The 21343-nt window shown below is 34.6% G+C and overlaps 4 protein-coding genes across 4 annotated transcripts; all 4 read left to right on the forward strand.

Annotated features, from left to right (window-relative positions):
• Positions 1-2119: 2119 nt before the first annotated feature.
• LOC107029054 (protein ENHANCED DISEASE RESISTANCE 4-like) lies at positions 2120-8119 on the forward strand. The gene is made up of 5 exons (XM_015230350.2): positions 2120-2793; positions 3915-6282; positions 6798-6858; positions 6961-7184; positions 7766-8119. Exons 1-5 carry the CDS (start codon positions 2676-2678, stop codon positions 7830-7832), a joined length of 2838 nt encoding a protein of 945 aa, XP_015085836.1. The 5' UTR covers positions 2120-2675; the 3' UTR covers positions 7833-8119.
• Positions 8120-9687: 1568 nt separating this feature from the next.
• On the forward strand, positions 9688-11048 carry LOC107027895 (plant UBX domain-containing protein 7-like). Its single transcript, XM_015228940.2, has one exon. The coding sequence runs from the start codon at positions 9906-9908 to the stop codon at positions 11046-11048; it is 1143 nt and encodes a 380-aa protein (XP_015084426.1). The 5' UTR covers positions 9688-9905.
• A 2108-nt stretch (positions 11049-13156) lies between these two features.
• Positions 13157-17802, forward strand: LOC107028947 (protein trichome birefringence-like 23). The gene is made up of 3 exons (XM_015230195.2): positions 13157-13743; positions 14653-14939; positions 16612-17802. Exons 1-3 carry the CDS (start codon positions 13503-13505, stop codon positions 17386-17388), a joined length of 1305 nt encoding a protein of 434 aa, XP_015085681.1. The 5' UTR covers positions 13157-13502; the 3' UTR covers positions 17389-17802.
• A 423-nt stretch (positions 17803-18225) lies between these two features.
• Positions 18226-21343, forward strand: LOC107026806 (high mobility group B protein 13-like). The gene is made up of 8 exons (XM_015227896.2): positions 18226-18746; positions 19294-19416; positions 19502-19776; positions 19855-19963; positions 20047-20112; positions 20210-20380; positions 20481-20660; positions 21029-21343. Exons 1-8 carry the CDS (start codon positions 18294-18296, stop codon positions 21152-21154), a joined length of 1503 nt encoding a protein of 500 aa, XP_015083382.1. The 5' UTR covers positions 18226-18293; the 3' UTR covers positions 21155-21343.

Here is a 21343-nt window from a genome sequence, read left to right on the forward strand (position 1 = left end):
ATATATTATTATTATTATTATTATTATTATTAATCCATTTTTTTAACTTTCACATATAGCAAACATAAAATTCATATTTGTATGTTATAGTAAAGTTTGCATGATTGCGCTCCGTAGCAAACATATATATGCATAATTCACTATACATATACAATTGAAACAAATTGTATAAAACGAGAAAGAGAAGAGGTTTGGGCAGAGAATTGTATAAAATGAATTGTATAATTATAAGAGCATAGGATGATTATATACAATTTGAATTTGTATAAAATGAGAAATAGAGAAAGGCAAAAGAGACTTGGGAATCGAATATACAATTAAATCGAATTGTATAAAACCAGAAAGAGAGAAGTTATATACAATTTGAATTTGTATAAAACGAGAAAGAGAGAAAAGCAAAAGAGACTTGGGCAGGGGAGTGCTTTTATTGTATAACTATAAGTTTGTAGGACAAATTTATATGTATTTGCATGTGTATATACAATTTTCTCTCGCTTTATATAAACAAAAACACAATTTGTACATTTCAATTCTGTTTGTATACGCGAGAGAGGCGAGGGTGGCGAGCGAGATTAGGGAGAGTGGCGAGCGAGATCTGAGAGAGGGGAGAGAGGGGAACAAAAATATATATATTATACAATTTCCTCTCGCTTTATACAGATAGAAACAAATTTTATACACTTGTGTTTGTATAAAAATGAGAGGAAGCGAACGAGAGATGGAGCGAGAGAGGAAAGTGGCGAACGAGAGTTTGAGGGAGAGAGGTGACTGACAAACAGTTTGCTAACGAGCACAATTAAATCAAAAGATGATTATAGCAGTTAATTTAATTTATTAATTTGTAATTATATACAACTTTTTTTTTTAATACCATGCCTTGTAACAATTTTATTTTTTTTCGTGGACCAACAATCCCTAGTTATCTTATTACTTGGCGTGAATAAAAAACTGTCAAAATTGGTGAATTTCAAAGACTCAATAATTAAAAAAAGGACATTGTACTTCAAAGACAACAATGTTTCCTATATCCTAATATCCACAAAGATTTGTTTCTAGTAAACTTTTGAAACCAAAGTAAAGTAAAGAAAAGAAAAATAAAGGGCAAAAACAAAGATCTTGTCAAATAGTATATGGAGGGGAGTGAAGACCAATTCACATACCTGCCATTCTACATTAAAATGATAAATATTTTTTCATTCTTATCTTAAAATATTGAGTTTAGATTGTGTATGAAATTTATCTCAAAAAGCACATCACCTCCCATATTAAAAAATCCGATCATTTGCACTTTTGAGTGTTGGTCTTGTTTTACGTTGGTCTTTACTATTTAGTTTATGATCGTCGTGGTAAATATTTTCATTTTGATTTGACATGTAATGTAAAACCGTAAAGTAATTTAATGAATCATGATCTTAATCTAAAGATACATACAATATATCAAAATGTGTAGTTTTAAACATATAAGTTATTACATAAAAAATTAAAATTAAAGAGTTGTTACAAGAAAAAAGAGAAGGTCTATTTGAACATATTAAAAAGCAAAGTAAGACTGAAACGAATCGAGAAATTATTTCACGGGTACAAAACTTATATTTTCATATAATAATATCTCAAAAGACGCTGTCGAACATAATTTCAATTTCTAAAAAAACATATGCTACATTAGATAAACATTCGATTGATAAAGGAGTAAAAAGTAAAGACTGATATATTTAAAAGGTACAACATACAATTTTATAAAAATTTTAACCAAACTTCAAATTTGATCAGGATCGATATAAATTCCGACTATTTGATAAAAAAAGACAAAGAAAGTGAGGACCAAGTCCCTGAAGAAGAAGCCACAATCAAAACTACTTTTGACTAAAAAAAGATCCACAAACAAACAGCTAGCAAGCGTCCATCGTTCTCTCTTTGGCTTCGTCAAAGCAACTTTTATTATCGAAAACGATTTATCAACCACACCTAATAACTAAAAAAAGTAACAAAGATAGTGTCGTTTAACAGATTTTACCAAATAAAACGACATCATTTTTATTTTTGTAAGTATGGTCCCCTTGTTTATTTGAATGTATGTTATAGTTATTTATTATGACTTTATAAACTTTATAATATAATCTGAAAAAAAAGTAAGAAATTGTCGAGAAACGGGTCACCATTTATTCTCTCTCCCTCCAAATCCAAACCTTCCCTTTTCTCTTTCTTGGGAAAATCAAATTCTGCAACTTTTTTTTTTTTTTTTAAGAAACAAGAATCTGTTAGCTTTTTTTTTGCTTTTTTACTTCTGTATTGTGAAGTTTATTTCACACTTTTTCTTTTGTTGTGTTTCTTTTGTACCTCTAAAGTGTTAAAGTTATCATCTTTGTTATTTTTACTTATTTTGGTTTAGTCCAAGAACCCATTTTTTTTCATTTGGGTGTTTTCTTTTTTCACTTTGGTGTCTGTATTTGGTGTGTAATAGTAATAAAGTTGTCTTCTTTGCATTATTTTCCCTTAAATTTGTCAAGTTCAAGAACCCATTTTGGTCTTTGCATTGAGTTATGATCTGGGAATTTTTCTGTATGTTATAAAGTTGTTGTCTTTTTGCTATTTCTGCTTAAGTTTTCAAGTTCAAGACTTGATTTTGCTCTTTGAATTGGTATTTGGGGTTTGTTTTCTGTTAGATAAACTTGAAAATGGCGGAAAGTTCTTCAAATGTTCGATTGGTTCGTTGTCCTAAGTGTGGAAATCTTCTACCTGAGCTTCATGACTTTTCTGTTTACCAGTGTGGTGGTTGTGGTACTGTTCTTAGAGGTAATATTCTCTCTATTAGTCTATTACTTTACTCCTCTATACCTTATGTTGAACCTAGTAAAGTTTAAATTATGTGAGTGGAATTTAGTAACGACGTCTGTAGTGGCGTAGCCAGGATTTTCACGGGGTAGTCAAAGAAGATTTGACACCTAACGATATATACGTAAATGACTATCTTGATCGTGTATATACTCCTTTTGTTTCAATTTATTTGGTCTGACATAACACAAGGTTTAAGAAAAAACTAAAGATAAGTAATAACAACATACCCAATATAGTTGCACAAAGTGGGATGGGGAGGGTAGAGTGTAAGCAAATCTTAACCGTACCTTGAAGGTAGAGAGACTCTACTAGGACGTTGGAAACTAAAGATATGTAAAATGTACCAAAATGCTTATTAATCTTGTGGTCTTAATCATGTCATGTTGAAAGTTTGAATTGAAGAGTTGTTAGAAAAGGAAAGGAAAAAGACGTTCTTTTTGAAAGAGAATAAAAAGGAAAGTAAGACAAACAAATTGAAACAGAGGGAATACAATGTAATTTTACAACCCCATCCGGTATTCTAGCTTTGGTAATGGATGTTTAAGTGGATGATGATATGGGTTAGGCTTTCATATAGCCTACACCGACTTGTGTGGGACTGAGGCATAGTTGTTAGAGCAGACGAAAGATCTTATGTTCCAAGTCTCACCTTCACAACTGCAACATGAATCCTGACAGCTACGACACAATCCCGAACAAGATCAGTTATATGAATCCCTAATTCTTCCTTTAAGCTCATTTCATATCATCATTTAGTTCTAAGTCTTTCACTAATTTACCAAATAAAATATTTCAACTTGCTAGCTAGTTCTAAGAAAAAACCCAGGCGCCCATGTGAGGAGCCGAATTGAAGATGAGCAAATAAAAAGGTACCATTTCTAACGGTTCAAGCTTTTAGATGAGGGATTTCACATAGTAATTGAATACTTTCTCCCTGTGCAATTGTTTCTTTGATATTCCCATGTTCAGGACAGCAGAACTTTTGTAATATTTCGTATAGATGGTAGTATAAGTTTAGAACTGAGTCTTGTTTTTAAGATTCTAAAGCTCTGTTTTTTCTTGTTATTATGATGGTGCAGCGAAAAATAAGGGGATTTTGAACGATGGCTTGTCTGAGGTATCAGAGGGTGAAAAGATTAGAGCAGTTCCTGATAGAGGCGATATTGCTATGAATGTAGATACTGTTTCTGATTTTGATGAGGAACACAATGAGTTTCAACAAGGTAGGACAGAAGGGAGAAGTCAAAATGGAAGAATGGTATCACGTCGTCAGGTCATTTCAGGATCCGATGATAAGGAAGTTCCGGATGATCTTGATAAAGCCAGAGAGGGTAAACCAAGTTTAATTAGTTCGAGGGTAGATAGGTTTAGAGGAGAGAACTATTATGATTATGATGAATGTAGTACTTCTAAAGGCAAGTGGGATAGTAGTGCCGGGGTGGAAAATTGTTGGGGAAAGATTAATACTGTTGAATCTGTCGGTCTCAGTGTTAGAAATGAGCTTAAGACGGTAAGGCCTTCGTCACTAGGTTCAGGACCACCTATGGACGGTCGGTACATGGAAAGATCTTATGCAAATGGTGCAAATGCAACAAGGCAAGGAAAGTTCAGCGCTTCTCCATATCCTAAGGAAGGGCCTTTAGATAATGACATGGGTTCTTACTATGGCTCTGTTAACCATAGGAGGTACAATGGTGGTTTGGACGGGGTAGCTGGAGTCGCAGGCTTGGAGAGCAATAGAGCAGAGCTTTTAAGGAAGATTAATGAATTAAAGGACCAACTTAGCCGAACTTGTGATGTTTCTGAGAAACCTAAGGATAGGGTTCCTGTTGATGGAAGGATGGCTTCAACATCCGTTGATCCTTCTAGCAGGTATGATGTGCATAACCAGGGGTCTTATGGTGCTAACAGACATCCCCTAGGTCCATCTAAGAATGTTCGAGAGCGTCCATACACGTATGGATATCAAGGGAATGTTCCTTATAAGGGTGCACATGGTTCAATGATGCCAGACTCTTATCCTTCAGACAGCTTTTCACATGAATTTCTTGGATATGGAATGCAATATCGCCAGCAAATGCACAGAAAGCCTCCCCATCAGATGCCGTATCAGCATTTCCCCCCAACATATCCTGAACATTATCCTGGGCATCACAATGATAACTTCTTCATACCACATCCACATGAAACCCTTTTCCACCAATCTGCATGCTCTTGTTCACATTGCTTGAACCAAAATTATCAAACTCCTCCAGTGATTCAACCATCTGGTTTTGTCAGCCGAAGATCACGAAATGGCCCTGCTAATCCCATTCTACATCACCACATGAACTCTGTGGGTTATGGTCCAGGGGGTTATATATCTGAAGGCTCTTCTGCCCTTAATAAGAATTATCATGAAGGGCGGCGACTTACAAGAAGTTCTAGTGACCTGGAGTCAGAAAATGGTGGTCTTGGTCATCGGCGTTATCCTAGAAAAGTGGTTGTTGCTCATAGAGTTGGACGTGTATATCAACCTATAGCAGGTGGTGCCCCTTTCATTACGTGCTGTGGCTGCTTTGAGCTGCTGAAGATTCCTAAGAAATTAATGATAACAGGAAAGAGTGAGAAGAGAATGAGATGTGGATCCTGTTCGGCTATAATTCTATTTGAACTTGGTAGCAAAGAGTCGGGTGTTTCCTTTTCTTCACAAGTGAAACAACTGTCAGCTGAGTTTGCTCCTGGTACCAGCGATGTGCTAAATGAGAATCTTCAAAATGCTAATGGTTGTTTGATGAATGATGAGATGAGTCCTTGGTCTGATGATTATGATAATTCTAACTACGATTTCACCGATACTAAGCTAGAGTCACCTTCCAGGAGTCAGAAATCAAATTCCACTGAGCTCGAGAAGAGGTACAGTGCTCTTTCCTCGCCATCTAGTCATTCTGAAGATGAATTAAGCCCAGAGCGTGTGATTCTTACACATGATCTTGCTCACCGTGCTGAAATGCCCCTAGAAGATGATCCTATACCGCTCCTAGATTCTTCTCAAAACGACCATGCTTATAGTATTTCTCCCAAAGATGTAGAAAAAATCAGGAAGGAGGACATGAAGGAACACACTGATCAAGAGAGGACCATACTTGATAGAAGTACCTCTAGGCAGAATTCCATTAAAGATGTGTCGATGGCAGTGGAAATGGATGTCTCGACGAATGAATTTGTACATACTGGTGTATCTGTGGAATCAAATCAATCAAGTAAAGAGGAAAATTTATCAAAAAGCTATAAAGGAGGTCAGTCCTTCATGGGCTTTATAAAAAGGAGCCTTGGAGAATTATCAAGATCTCATCAAAGTTCAGAGAATGGAAGATCAAATGTATTTGTTAATGGCAGAGCGATACCAGATCGTGTTGTTAGGAAGGCGGAGAAATTAGCTGGGCCCATTCAGCCAGGAGATTACTGGTAAGTACATCTGTATTGAGAAAGACAAAGGATATTACTTCCTTCATTTCATTTTTTGTCTTACTTTCCTTTTTAGTCCGTTTGAAAAAGAATGTCCCTTTCCTTTTTTGGCAACTCTTTAATTCCAACTTTCCATATGGCATGTTTAACACCACAAAGTTAAAAGACATTTTGGTACATTGTACATATCTTTTGCTTAAGACCACAACATACAAAAATCTTTTATTTTCTTATACTTCGTGTCAAGTCAAAACTAGACAAATAAATTGAAACGGAGGGAGTATGTGATATAGTAGTTTAAAAAAATGCATATTAGTTCAGCCTTCTCTTGTTTGCTTTCTCATGAACCTTGATGCTAGTAACTGCTGAGAAGAAACTCATTCTGTTCACTTCGTCCTTGTGGCGAAATTTACGTTGTGATGCTTTCTTGTGGATGCCATTTTGCTTTTTTAACATGATGACAGCCTTAAATTATCTGAAATTTGACTTCGAACTTTGTTTAAATGATGAACCAGGTATGACTACCGTGCTGGCTTTTGGGGAGTGATGGGCCATCCCTGCCTTGGCGTCATTCTGGTATGGTTCAAATCATTCAATACTGTCTGATATATATAACATATCTCTTGGAAGAATTTTGGTGGATTACCAAATTGATGAAGTATTACAATTTGCTTGCAGCCAAATATTGAAGAATTTAATTATCCAATCCCAAAAGATTGTGCTGCTGGGAACACAGGGATCTACGTGAATGGACGTGAGCTCCATCAGAAAGATTTAGATCTTCTTGCAAGCAGAGGTCTCCCTACAACGAAAAATAAGTCTTATTTCGTTGAGATTTCAGGAAGTGTTATTGATGAACACACTGGTGAAGAACTTGACGGCCTTGGCAAACTTGCCCCAACGTTAGTTTCCTATTCAATTTAAAGCTGAATCACATTTTTTTCTGAAGACATAACCTTTTTAGAACACAGCTATGATTTCTGAAGCTAAGGATATGAATTTATGCATGTAACATTAGAGGAAGTCAGGAACACTAATAGATTTAGGTGGATTGAAATAAGGGATAATACATAAACAAACACTAAAACTTGGCTTCAGCTGACAAGAGTGCACTTAACTGACAACTAAACACTCCAACTCGTCCATTCACGATGTCTCGTTGGAGTGTTCAATTGACACAATGATGACGAGTTGAGGTGTTCTAGATGTACAGACTCAAAGTTGGAGTGCTTACTTCTCAGTTGAGGTCACGTTTACATGTATGTTTATGATTATTTTTGAACTGATATATCACCATCTGAACTCCTGAGATTCCGGGATGTAAATATTCCATTTACCAACATTCTACCACCTGCGAAGAAAAAAAAAGCTGGATTATAATCTGTTTGCATGTTATCTTTCAACGAGGAAATTGATAATTTCAATGGGATGTTTTTCTTACTACCTAATCTGACGTTTCACTGGTGTTTGTTATCGCTAACAGGGTTGAAAGAGTAAAGCATGGATTCGGCATGAAAGTCCCAAAAGCAATTGCAGAGCAACTATGTTAGTTGAAGGCACTTCAGTTTCTTCTTTGGTATGTTAACCTGAAGTGAATCAGATATGAAGTCTGTGTAAGCTAAAATCTGCAGAATTTTGTAAAAAAGAAGGTAATCTTATTTGGTGACAAAACTTAGATCATTTAGTTATTTATTGATTTATCTTTTTTAATGTAGCCTTTCACCAATTGGATAACACACTGTTCACCTCTGGTTTGTGTTATATATATAAGTAGAATGTTTACAAACTTCTTGATGGAACAACATCAAAGAGAAAATTGTGGATTTTGTTGCTCAAATATATTTTTTTGTTTATTGTTTAAGTAACTTCAATCTGCATATTTACTCTTTACTGATCATATATAAACTAATTTCTTGAAAGTTCTTTCCACCCTATGTTGCCCGAATGCTTCAAAATTCACAATGTTAGATGACATGGTGTTGAATTTTTCAAAAATAGTATATTTTTTGAAGCATACGTGCTGCAACATGTTCGAAGAGTCTAAACAACATAAGCTAAAACATTTATTTATTTAATTAAATCAACAAAAGCCCGTAAACTAGGCGAAATAGATCACTTATACCCTCCATTACATTTTATGATCAAAAATACCCCCGCTGTTATTCTAGGAGATCACGAATATCCTCAAGAGTTAATATCCCAACTTTTTAGTGACGTGGCATGCCACATGGGATTAATCCCTCCACCTAACCGTTGCCAACTACGATTCACTACAAAAGAACTTGACCTTTAGTGGCAATAAAATTGTCACAAAATTCCAAAATATTGCCACTAAAGATTATGAGTGATTTTTAGTGACGACTAAAGCTCAAACAATCATTCACTACTAAAACTTCTTTTTTCAACAAAAAAATATGATAATTAATTTTCGATTGCAACCTAATTTTCTAAAATAAATAACTTGCAATATTAATATTAAAAACACCCAATATTATTATGAAAAATCATCAAAATTATTTCTCGATTCACATTTCCTACTATATAATGCATCATTGTACATTTTATACATTTACATATAACATAAAAATAAAACATACAGTGTCTTCAAACTCCTACTTAATCGATGTCATTTTTATTTTTTAAAAACAATCAAGAAAAAAACACAAAATTACAATTTAATGTTAAAAACTTTTAGTGACGATTTTTTGGGTTTTGTGGCGACTATTGTCGCTACTAAAAGGACTAGTTCTTTTGTAGTGAATCCTAGTTGGCAATGCTTAGGTGGAAGGATCAGTCCTACGTGGCTTTCCAAGTCAATAAAAATATGGGGTGTTAATTCTTGAGGGTATATGTAGTCTCTTAGGATAACAGTAGGGGCAACTTTTATCCCAAGATGTAACGAAGAGTATAAGTAGTCTATTTCACATAGTTCAGAGACAATTTTGACCTTTTTCCATTAAATCAATAAGAGAAACGTGTTAAACTATGTCAACATTATTATTATACAGTAATTTACCTTTTTCTGAAATTTTAGTAATATGAAAATGCGTTAATTATGCCTTATCAAAGTCAGAATCTTTCTTAAAGATCACAACTCACTGAGAAAGTTATAAATCTTTCGTTAAATCACAACTCTTCGAAAAAGTTACAATCCTTTGAAAATGTCACAACTCATCAAAAAAATCACAATTTTTTGAAAAAGTCATTACCCTTCGATAAAAGTCACATTCTTTTAGAAAAATCACTATCTTTTGAAAAAAATCACAATCTCGATATGAAAACGTGTTTATTTTTAATATAAAATATAAAAAACAATTAATTGAATATAGAAAATAAACTTGGAAAGTTCATACTTTTAATAATAGTAATAAAAATAAATATAATTAATAAACCTAAATTGTCTAGGAGACGGATTTTATATTTGTTACGTTTCTTTAGTTTACCATAAATAAAAATAATATTTCCTAATTAAATCTAACTATGTTTTTTCCTAGTTATAATTAATCTGTGTTAAAAACTATAATAAATATATACATATGCTACTCTTCATTCTCTATCATACCAGATCACAGTAACAACTAACAACAACATATTCAGTGTAATTTCAGTACGAAATCAAAGCCATGGACATGTTAATTTCTTCCTTCCTTGATATCGCCGTCGATCAAACCGTCGATACTGCCCGGGAATTTCTTCAAGCAACAAACTGGAATCTGGAGGAAGCAATTCAACGTTTTTTCTCCGGAAACAACAATGGAGCAACAGCAGCAGCAGAATCGTTCAATTATTCGCCATTAATCGAAAATACTCCAACACTCCGGGAATGGGAAGACGACGACGACGATGTACATTTGCCATTACCGGTAAGACGGGAAGTTTTTTACGGAGAAAATTCAGGGCTATACGAAGATGAGAGAGATCAAATTTCGTCTTCTACTTTTGACTCATATTCCAATAATGCCCTTTCTGATCTGTTTCGTCCTCCTTATGAATTTTTATACAACGGACCATTTGATCACGCAAAAGAAGCTGGCGCTAAGCGGAACAAATGGCTTTTAGTTAATGTGCAATCCAGGGGTGAATTCGCCTCAGAAACGCTTAATCGAGATACCTGGGCTAATGATATCGTTGCTAAGATGATCGAAAACAACTTCGTGTTTTGGCAACAGGGAGATCATACAGAGGAAGGACGAAAAGTTTGTACTTACTATAAATTAGATTCCAGGCCAGTTATATTAGTGATTGATCCTATAACAGGTCAAAAAATGCGCTCCTGGAACGGTATGGTTCAGCCTGAGAGGTTGCTTGAAGATGCTATGACTTTTATTGATCGTACTCCTTCAGAGTATCACTCAGATCTAATCAGAAAACAATTGGAAAGATTAACTCATCGCGATAGAACTGAAGAAAGTAGTGATACTAACCATGAACTGAAGGAAATCACCGAAGAAACTGATCATGAGTTGTTGATTTATCTTCCACTACCGGAAGAACCAAATGGCAATTCGATCTGTGACAAGAATTTGGTGTGTAGAATCGCGATTCGTCTACCTGATGGACGTAGAATTCAGAGGAATTTCATGAAAACTGATCCGATTAAGTTGTTATGGTCTTTTTGTTCAACTCAATTTGAAGAAGCAAAAACAAGGGCGTTTCGATTTAGACAAGCAATGCCAGGGCCAACTAAGTTTTGGAATTATGATAGTAACTTGACTTTTGAGGAGTCGGGTTTAGACAATTCTATTATTGCACTTGTAATGATATAGATTTTGATTTTGATTTTTATTTTTACACGTAGAAAATTGAAGTTAAAATAGCATGTGTTATAACCTTTTTTTCTTGAATTGATTGAATTATCAGCTTTTTTTCCGAATATAATATATTTTTATTTCTTTCTTTATATTATTATTGTTTTTACGACGATGAACAAACTTACTACAAATAATAAAAGATGATAGGAGCTTATATTTGATTTATTTTGATCCTACTTGAAAATAGAAAACAAATATACATGTATTATTATACTATAGAACAAAAAGAACCTACTATAGAATCAAATTGAACATATCAGTGCTAGACTACTATATTATTCCTCTTATGGCACATGGCGTATCGTAGATCGAACATTGCTTTTTCGGGCTCCAAGCTAAAGAAGGGCTATTTCATATCACTAGCTATGCTTGCTAAAAAAGGACGGAAAGAACTTATATTAAGTCGTGACTTGAGGGGATAAAAAGAGTTCTCTTTCGCCTCTTTTGTTGGGCTCAACGACCTCAATTGCAAGGTTGGATTCAGATCCCACGTTCAACATGAGGATTGACTGGTGAAGCATTATGATGTTCTTAATGTTAAAAAGTACCACGTGATAAAAAAAAACTACTATTGCGATATACAAAATATCAATATTTATTACTCTTGCAATGTTCTTTTTCACTCTTTCAGAATTGATAAAATATAATAAAATTTAATTAGATAGAAAATCATTTAAATTAAGAATAAAAGCTCATTGCTAACTCGAAACTTGTACGTGAGACATGGGTTTTTTTCTTCGTTAATTAGCTATTTTCACATGATTGTTATAGTAAAATTTAATAATAGTTTGTTTATATGTACAAAATTTGCAACATGCCAAAAATGAGCACTCGTGTATACTCAATATTTTTTTGTTTAATTGGTAAAATAATGTATCAACTAAACAATTATACTACCACATTAAGTAAGGGGCATAAAACTATATTATATAAAAGACAAAAAAGTATATCTGTCAATGATAATAATGTAACCCCATATTTTTGAGTCTTCATATTGAAGAAAACAGAACCAATCACCCAAAATGGCACATCATTAAATGCAAATATTTTTTTGATTTTTCTAGTTGATGTCCGGAGAATCGTGCATCGTAGGATTCATTTGTGAGTAACATTTTCAATAGGATGCAAAAATATATTTATTTTCTCTCTTTTTTTTTCTAGCGACTTGAATTAATAACTTTAGAATAAAAAATAAAAAAAAATTTTAGCATCTAAACTGTTTCGTTTTATCTAGATATAAATACATCGTTAGAGCTTATTTTTATTGGTTATTCCATAATCGAAGCATCAACATCAAACTTTCAACAGACTGAGTTTTCATAATTTGACTTTTTTTAATTACGTAATGCATGTTGTAATTTTAATTAATCAAGAATAAATTTTAGATTTGACAGAGAACTTCTACATTATTATTAATAATAACAATTATATATATAAGTTATTTTCTATTATATATGATGATATTAATTAAACTTAAATAAAAAAGATTTTTTAATATAATTGATCTAATTTATTTGAGACTAACGAGTATTAAATAAGATTACAATAAGATTGGAATGGATACCCTACCTAATTCAAATTCAATTAAATTCTTTTATATAAAAATTTTCTTGTTGTTATTAAAAAGATTCAATATTGTATAATATATTATTAGGCATCTCGAGGCAATTATACATCCGACAAGGCAATTTTAATTGGTCATAAAAATCATTATTTTATGTATTTGTTTTCTTATGAATTTAGCTGTAAAGGGTCGCGCATAGATGGTCACATAAGAAATATTCTTATATAATGTGAATCAGTTTTTAAGGTTAAATTAAAATTTAATTCTTAAAATTCATGGTATGATATTGTAACAAGTTTTTTTAAAAAAAGAAATATAAAAAATAATGAAACTCAAAGATAACGTAGCTAGAAAAAATACAAAAAAAATAATTAATAATATAATCGAGAATGATAAAATAGTCAACCGACTGAATTACTATTATTCTCGACATTACCAAGTATGGCTTGGACACTTTTTTGGGAATAACTTTTTATAATTTTTATATCTGTTTTAGATCTAGAATATATGTATACAAAAAATAAAGATAAAAATTGGTGATAAGGAACACACATTAAAATATTCTCTTGTTTCTTCTGTGTCTGTGAATGTTAACTCCAAACCAAAATTCAATTGTTTAACATTTCTTCATCATGTGCTTTTGTAATCTGCTACTTGTCACTCCATACACTCAAGATTTGTCGGTTCCTTCAACTTGTATTTAATACTGTATAATCATCAATACCTGTTTTTCACTTAAAAGGTTGATACCCTTTTGAAATCTTTAGCTAAAGATTACAATTTTATGAATTTTCATTGAAGATCTTTGGCTATACTGATAGAGAAGAGCTAAAGAAGAAGTGGGTATGCTGAAAAAAATGTTATTTCATTGGAAATCTTGGTGGAAATCTGTTTACAAGCAGAATCACTTTGTTTTGAAGTTGGGTTTTTCGGTTCTTCTTGTGGGTCTTGCTTTTAGGCTTTTATTTTCAAGATCTGATGTGATTTCTGAAGTTCAAGAAACCCCTTTTGTTCAAAAAACTCTATTTTCACCGCCTCCTGTTTCTTTCAGTTTGCCTGAAGTTGCAGATCAGATTGGTCCTGAAGGTATTTGAGGTTTTTCCCAGTTCTTGGATTTGTAGTTTAGAGTATGTAATGTATTTGAATGTGATTATGGAAGGTAATTGCTTAATGATCATTTGTTGTTCTTAAGGAAGAAGAGTTGCATGATTGAGAAATGTGATAATTTATGTACTTTTGGATCTGTTATAGCTATAATTTTTATGTTTATATTTCTTATATATCCATCGTACAAATGAGTAGTGTGTGCAGTGTATTGTGTATTCATTGAGCTATGATCATGGAGCCTCTGTTTTTCCACCCATCCTTTTAGTGGTTTCTGGATTATCTTGTCATTGATTTTAGTGTCTCCTTGGCTTTGGTTATTGTGTTATTTGTTATTGCTACTGTTATCTTCTCCATTTCTTTAAGTATGTGTTGTATACTACTTGTTGGGTTTACATGCTGTATTTTTGGATATGCTTTACTTGAGCTGAGGGTCTAGCCAACAAATGGTTTCTTTACTTTCCCAAGATTGCGTAGACACCACCTTCCCTAGCCCCACTTGTGAGATTATAGTGGGTATGTTGTTGATGTATTTAGTGGTTCTGGTTCTTAGGAGTGCAGTTTTATTAGCTTTAATTTGTTTGTGACCGAGTAAGTAAAAACGTGCAACTAATGGATGCCTTATTATTGGTTTTGTATTTCATTTGGTATGGAGCCTGGATGGTTTCCTGTTGGGGGGCTTGAATTGATTGGAATTGTTACAAGTGTTGAAGTTGACAGGGTACATAGTAATACACTTTGTTTAATTCGTGTAGCTTGCACCACGTCATAGTAGGTTATAGATTTGTTGGCTGATTCTTTAGTTGTTTTCCCTTTATCATACGTCTTAATTTGGAATATCAAGTTCTCTGTCGTCACATGGTGCCGCTTCTTTCCTTGGCTGTGCTATAGAACAAGCAGGTACGTGTAATCTTTTCATTGGAGATTGGATTCCTGATCCAGATGGTCCTGTTTACACGAATGAGACATGCAAATTTATTGAAGACCATCAGAATTGTATGAAGAATGGCCGACCGGATAATGGTTATCTTTACTGGAGGTGGAATCCACGAAATTGCAAGTTGCCTCGGTTCAATCCACTTAAGTTTCTTCAATTTATGAGAAATAAAACATGGGCATTAATTGGTGATTCAATATCAAGGAACCATGTCCAATCATTTCTTTGCGTACTCTCAAAGGTAACAAGTTACAATCATTGTCAATTGTTTGTGTAAGTTTTGGTTGTTCTTTTGCCATGTTTCCACCATGATTTAGCATTGATCAAGTAACAAAATGATTGTTTCGATCGTTATTGCTTGGATTATCTTTTTCCTTCAAGGCATATACATTCTGCTCGCTTGTCTTGAATAAGTGAGCGCTTAAATTTTTGCGTAGGACATTTTTGAATATCCAAGTGGTGCAATTAATGAAATGGGGATTATGAGGTTCCATCCCCATGTTTGGTATGCTCAATTATGTTCTCTCCGTGCCACGGAAAACGAACCGTCCAACTTGTGTTGTTGGAGAATGTGGTGGAGAAAAGTTTGTCCAGAAGTAAAAATGAACGGATACAGCTTTCTATAGTAATAAAAAAATTGCATCTGAGCTTTCTATTTTTTTTTAAAAAAAAAGTGGGCAGCATTTGGGGCAGCCCAAGAAGAAAAGTAGGTCAATTTGGAATGGATGTAGTATTTGTTTTGAATCTCATTATATTAGGTGTTTCAAACATTAAAGTGCAAGTGTGTAACTTTATATTGCATGGAAACTGTTACTGGGAGATAGTGTGAGTGTTATCTGTTCAATATTTTTATATCACCATTATAATATTGTCGGAGTATTTCCCTCAGTAAGAACAGTCATCGTACTTTATGAAGAGATGTTTGCCGGATTTTTTCAACTTAATTTTTAGTTGAAGCCTTAAAATCTTCCTCGATGTTCATGTTCGTTCTTGCTTCCTACCATTTTGGTCTCTGCTAGGAAATATTTGTAACCAGTTAGTATTGAGCTATCAAGTTTGGTTAGCTTTACTTGGGGGACCAAAAGACAACTAGTTTCATGGTAGTAGGTTTCAGCAGACACTTACTTAAGACCTTATATTAGAGTAGATGAAGTAAGGAGCCTCCTGTGTAAAGTGTAAGATGTTAGTATGATCTTGGATTTTTCAGAAGATCAGACTGCTTGTATGAATATTTGATAAATAAAATAGTCAGTTTAGCACAGAAACTATACTGTTATATATAACTAAGGTATCTATTAACTTTTCAACCTTGGATGCGACTTTCGGCCGTAATGGATGGTTCACTCATGCTGACCAACCAGTGAGCTTAATAATTGCTTGCATTTAGTACAGAAACTATACTGTTATATATAACTGAGGTATCTATTAACTTTTCAATCTTGGATGCGGCTTTCGGCCGTAATGGATGGTTCACTCATGCTGATCAACCAGTGAGCCTATTAATTGCTTGCAAATGTTTCTAGTCAACAACAATATACGCTGTGTAGTCTCACAAGTGGGGTATGGGTAGGGTAGGATGTACCTTGATCCTATCCTTTTCTTTGTGGAGCGCAGAGGCTGTTTCCAATAGACCCTCGGCTCAAAAAAAGAAGTTTTTGAAGCAAAGAAGTGATTTGTAGGGTATATTCACTCAATTGTTGCTAGACACTGAGTGATTATGAGATACTAGTCATCTGTGTTTTGTAATTTCTTGTATAATCCACAGCAGGATTTGATGCTACTATTTGGAAGTTCTGATTTTGTGAACTGATCGCTCTTCTAACTGTATGTTTGTGTTATTGTTTTTTTAAAAATCTGTAGCTATAGGTTTCTTCTTGAGTCAGCTTGTTGATTGTTAAATGATGCTATTTCAGGTAGAGGAAGCTGTTGAAGTATACCATGATAAGGAGTACCGATCCAGGAGATGGTTATTCCCCTCGTACAACTTCATCGTTTCAGTAATTTGGTCCCCCTTTCTGGCAAAGGCGGATATATTTGAAGACTACAATGGAGTTTCCACATCTGAGATTGAACTTCATATCGACAAACTTGATACTAGTTGGACAGATCAGTTTAAGGATTTTGACTTTATGATATTTGCTAGTGGTGAGTGGTATGTCAAAACTGCAATCTACTATGAAAACGATACAGTATTGGGCTGTCACTACTGTCCCAAAAAGAACTTTACTGAGCTTGGTTTCAACTTTGCGTACCGTAAAGTTCTTGGTAATGTTTTCAACTACATCCTCTCATCAAATCACAAAGGCATGATCTTTTTCAGGACCGCGACACCACACCATTTCGAAAATGGTGAGTGGTTTAGCGGAGGAAGTTGTAAAAGAACAAAACCAGCGAAGGAAGGTAATTTCAGTTTGAGTGAGGTCAACAAAATTCTACATGAAATCGAGTTGGAGGAAATCGGAAAAGCTACAGCTAAAGCTTCTGAGAAGGGTTTGAATCTAAAGCTTTTCGATGTAACTAGCCTTTCATTAATGAGGCCTGACGGGCATCCAGGTCCATACAGGCATTTTCATCCATTTGCGAAAGATGAGAACGCAAAAGTCATCAATGACTGCTTGCATTGGTGTTTGCCTGGACCTATAGACGCCTGGAACGATATGCTAATGGAGATGGTGTTAAATGGTCAATGAGATGAACTTGTGAAATGCAAGTTGTTTTCTTGAGAAAAAAGCAAGGCTAGCTCACAGGGATGAACATTGCTTGTTTTATCTCTAATCTGTGATGTGAATACTACAGAGATTTAAGGCACATAACAGGTGCTCCTCGCGACTACATTCCACGGTTGATGCATCAGTTTGGCAATATATAGATTTTTTCAGTAGGGAAGTTCATCTTGATTGCAATGTTATTACCTGATTCTCATATACATGATTTTCCAGGAATCTGTAGTGGGAATTCTTTTTTCTTTCTTTTGGGATTTGGAAATATTTATTTAGAGTTCTGAATCAAATGAAAATTTGATGTTGGTCAGTCGCAACTCACAAGATTGTGTTGTATGTACACTTTGTACTTATAATAAGATGATTTCTTTCTATTAGTTCAAATCTTGGTGACCAGAATTACTCGTGCTTGTGTTGGTTGGGGTAGCATGTACTATGTTAAATCGTCTTATGGGGGTAGAAAAAATTATAAGGGAGCGTTTACAGGTTGGCGTTTGGTCATAAATTCTGAAAATTTATTTTCAAATATTTTGTTTGACCATGAAGTTGACCAGAATCTGGTCTTCAAAAATATTTTGCAATTGAATGAAGCTAGATTTAAGTTTTCTATGGAATGGAGCTTTTAAGATTTTTTTCCCCCTATTTTAGAGTGCTTAGAAGGATATTAGCAAATCAAATCCAATTCAGCTAACGGTAAATTTTATTAAATTTACTTTATGAATCTTGGAAACTAAAGTGCACTTTTGAATTTGAAAAAACTAGCCGTTGGGTCTCTATTATCCTATATAAAGCCCCATTCTGTCACTTAACAAAAACCATTAAAAAGATTCTACTTTTCTAGGGTTTAGCTTCTTTTTCTTCAAGCCCCCTAATCCATGGCTAGTGTTGCTGAAATGACACTTCCCTCCGACGTCCCGGCGAAGAAGGGGAAGTCTAGGAAGGTGCTGAAGCAGAAAAAACAGTCGTTGAACGAAGCCAATATACTGGCTGGAACTGTAGCTCAGTCCCCTTCTATGGTGTTGCCTGTGGATGATTCTGTTAAGGAGAATGTTGATCCACAATCGCAGAAGAAATCGAACAAGAGAGGGGCCTCAAAGGCGGCGAAGCAGCAGACGGACCAAAGTTCTTTTGAGAAAGAGCTGCTTGAAATGCAAGAAAAGCTTCAGAAGATGACACTTGAGAAGGAGCAGACTGAGGAAATGTTGAAGGCTAGAGAGGAGATGCTGAAGCAGAAAGAGGAAGAGCTCGACGCGCGAGGTAAAGAGCATGAGAAGCTTCAGACTGAACTCAAAAAGCTGCAGAAAATGAAAGAGTTCAAACCGACATTGGTATGTTTGTTGAATCTTGTCTTTAGATATCATATGTGAATCTACAATTTGAAGTTTATAGATTTTTGAATTCTAAAAGGAGACAACTTACTTGGTTCTCGATTAATTACAACAACTACATACCCTGTGTGATTCCACTAGTAGGGTCTCGGGAGTGTAGTTACCTTGGGGAAGGAGAGTCAAATCAAAGTAGATTGAAAAAGAAATCAAAGCTCTAGATAAATTGTTTATCAATCTATGAAGTTGAGTTTCCTCTAAATCTACTGGATTCTGCAGAACTCGTTCCCGGTTCTCTAGATCTGCCCATGTTTGATTTGATCCTATTGAAGCATTATTTGTATCAAAGCTGACATTTTTACCATTTGGAATTGAGACGCCGTTGATTTGGTATATTTCATTCATTCTTGTTTGTTTGTTCTTTCTACGAGTTGCCTACATTTTACCCTCTTTAGTCCCCGCAAGTGGGATTACGCTGGTCCATGGTTATGTTGACGTTTGTAACTAGTTTGTTTCGAAGCTGACATTTTTAATTTACATGTTTCATTAGAACTTCCCTATTGTGCAATCGCTGAGAGACAAAGAGGAAAAGAAAGAGAAGAAAAAGGCAGATCCTTCGAAGAAAAGGCCGGTTCCGCCATATCTATTGTGGAGCAAAGACCAATGGAATGAGGTAAATGTGAAGAAGGGTTCATCAATCTCAATTGAAATGTTTCTTTTAAAATCACTGGTTTCATAACGACAATCCGTTATTTCAGGTGAAAAAGGCTAATCCAAATGCTGAGTTCAAAGAGATGGCTAATTTATTGGGTGCTAAGTGGAAAACAATAAGTGCTGAAGAGAAAAAGCCTTATGAGGAAAAATACCAAGCTGAGAAAGAAGTATACTTGAAGATAGTCGGAATGGAGAAGCGCGAACATGAAGCGATGAGACTCTTGGATGACGAGCAGAAACAAAAGACAGCTATGGAGTTACTTGAACAATATATTCAGTTTCAGCAAGAAGCAATAGTGAATGAAAACAAGAAGAAAAAGTAAAATTCACTTTCTCTTCGTCATATTTATTTGGTGCTTGTGAACTAATATTCGCCTCGTTAATTCATGTTATATAGGAAAGAGAAGGACCCTTTGAAACCAAAACAGCCTTTATCAGCATTTTTCCTGTTCACAAACGAGCGTCGAGCTGCTCTACTTGCTGAGAACAACAACAATGTGAAGGAGGTAAAAGATTCATGAAGAGTTTTGTTGTTTGCAATATTTTCTTATAATTTTGTTAAATTTCTAATTAGTACTTCCATTTATAGGTGGCAAAGGTTACTGGTGAAGAGTGGAAGAACATGACAGAGCAACAAAAAGCACCTTATGAGGAGGTAATTTTTACTGAAATCTTGGAGAACTGAAACCCCTTTTGTCTGGATGTTTCTTATTTTAGAAGTTTATAGACATGTTTTCGTTCGATATATGCAGATGGCAATGAAGAACAAGGAGAAATATTTGCAAGAAATGGAAGTTTATAAGAAGAAGAAAGACGAAGAAGCTGCTGAACACATGAAAGAAGAGGAAGAATTGATGAAACTCAAGAAGCAAGAAGCACTTCAATTGCTCAAAAAGAAAGAAAAGACAGAAAATTTGATCAAGGTTTGTCTAGCCATTCTTGATACAATTTCTGATTAGGCTTTTACAGAAGTTGAGTTGAGCTGATTGATTGATTGGCTTGTTGTGGTGTGAGTTCTGGCAGAAAACGAAAGAAAATCGCCAAAAGAAGAAACAAAAGGATGACAATGTGGATCCTAACAAACCAAAGAAGCCTGCTTCATCATTCTTCCGTTTCAGTAGAGAGGAAAGAAAGAAACTAGTCGAAGAGCGTCCTGGGATTAACAATTCTACCATTAATGCTCTCATTTCACTGAAATGGAAGGTACAACTCCTTTTTGACACAACTTTATCCATTTCCGTATTTCCTATTATACTATGTATTTTCCTTGATCTGAGCGTCTATAGAAAAAAACCTCTACTCTCAAGGTAGTGGTTAAGGTCTCTGCCTACGTTTTTACCCTCTCCAGACCCCACTTTCGCGGTATTACACTGTGTACAAATTGTTGTGTTGTGTGTTCCATGTGACTTCAGTGTGTGTGGGGACGAGTCCTGAAGCAACTGTAAAGTTGTTACCTTTAACTATAGACCGAGCATTGATGCACACCCCTTCCCCTTGCCCAGCATGATCGCAAGATGTTTAGTTCATCAAACTGTCCTTTTGATGTCCGTTTATTGTTTTTTGATGTGTAGGAATTGAGTGAAGAAGAGAAACAAGTGTGGAATAACGAAGCAGCTGAAGCGATGGAAGTCTACAAAAAGGAAATGGAAGAATACAACAAAACTGCAGCTGCTGAAAAGCAGAAGAACAACAATTAGAAATATAGGTGCTGCTGTTCAACTGATTATGTTGAACATAGAAAATGCTTGCTAGTTAGTCATTTTTCTTGTTTTTAGTTTGTTTCATTTGACTTGCAATGGATGACTTTGGATTTAGTCATATTGGCTTAAGTTAATGTTCAAACTTGGATTGAAACATCATAAATCAATTTGCTCAATTCTTATCAA

The sequence above is a fragment of the Solanum pennellii genome, chromosome 8 (genome assembly GCF_001406875.1).
Source record: "Solanum pennellii chromosome 8, SPENNV200".
Lineage (NCBI taxonomy): Eukaryota > Viridiplantae > Streptophyta > Magnoliopsida > Solanales > Solanaceae > Solanum > Solanum pennellii.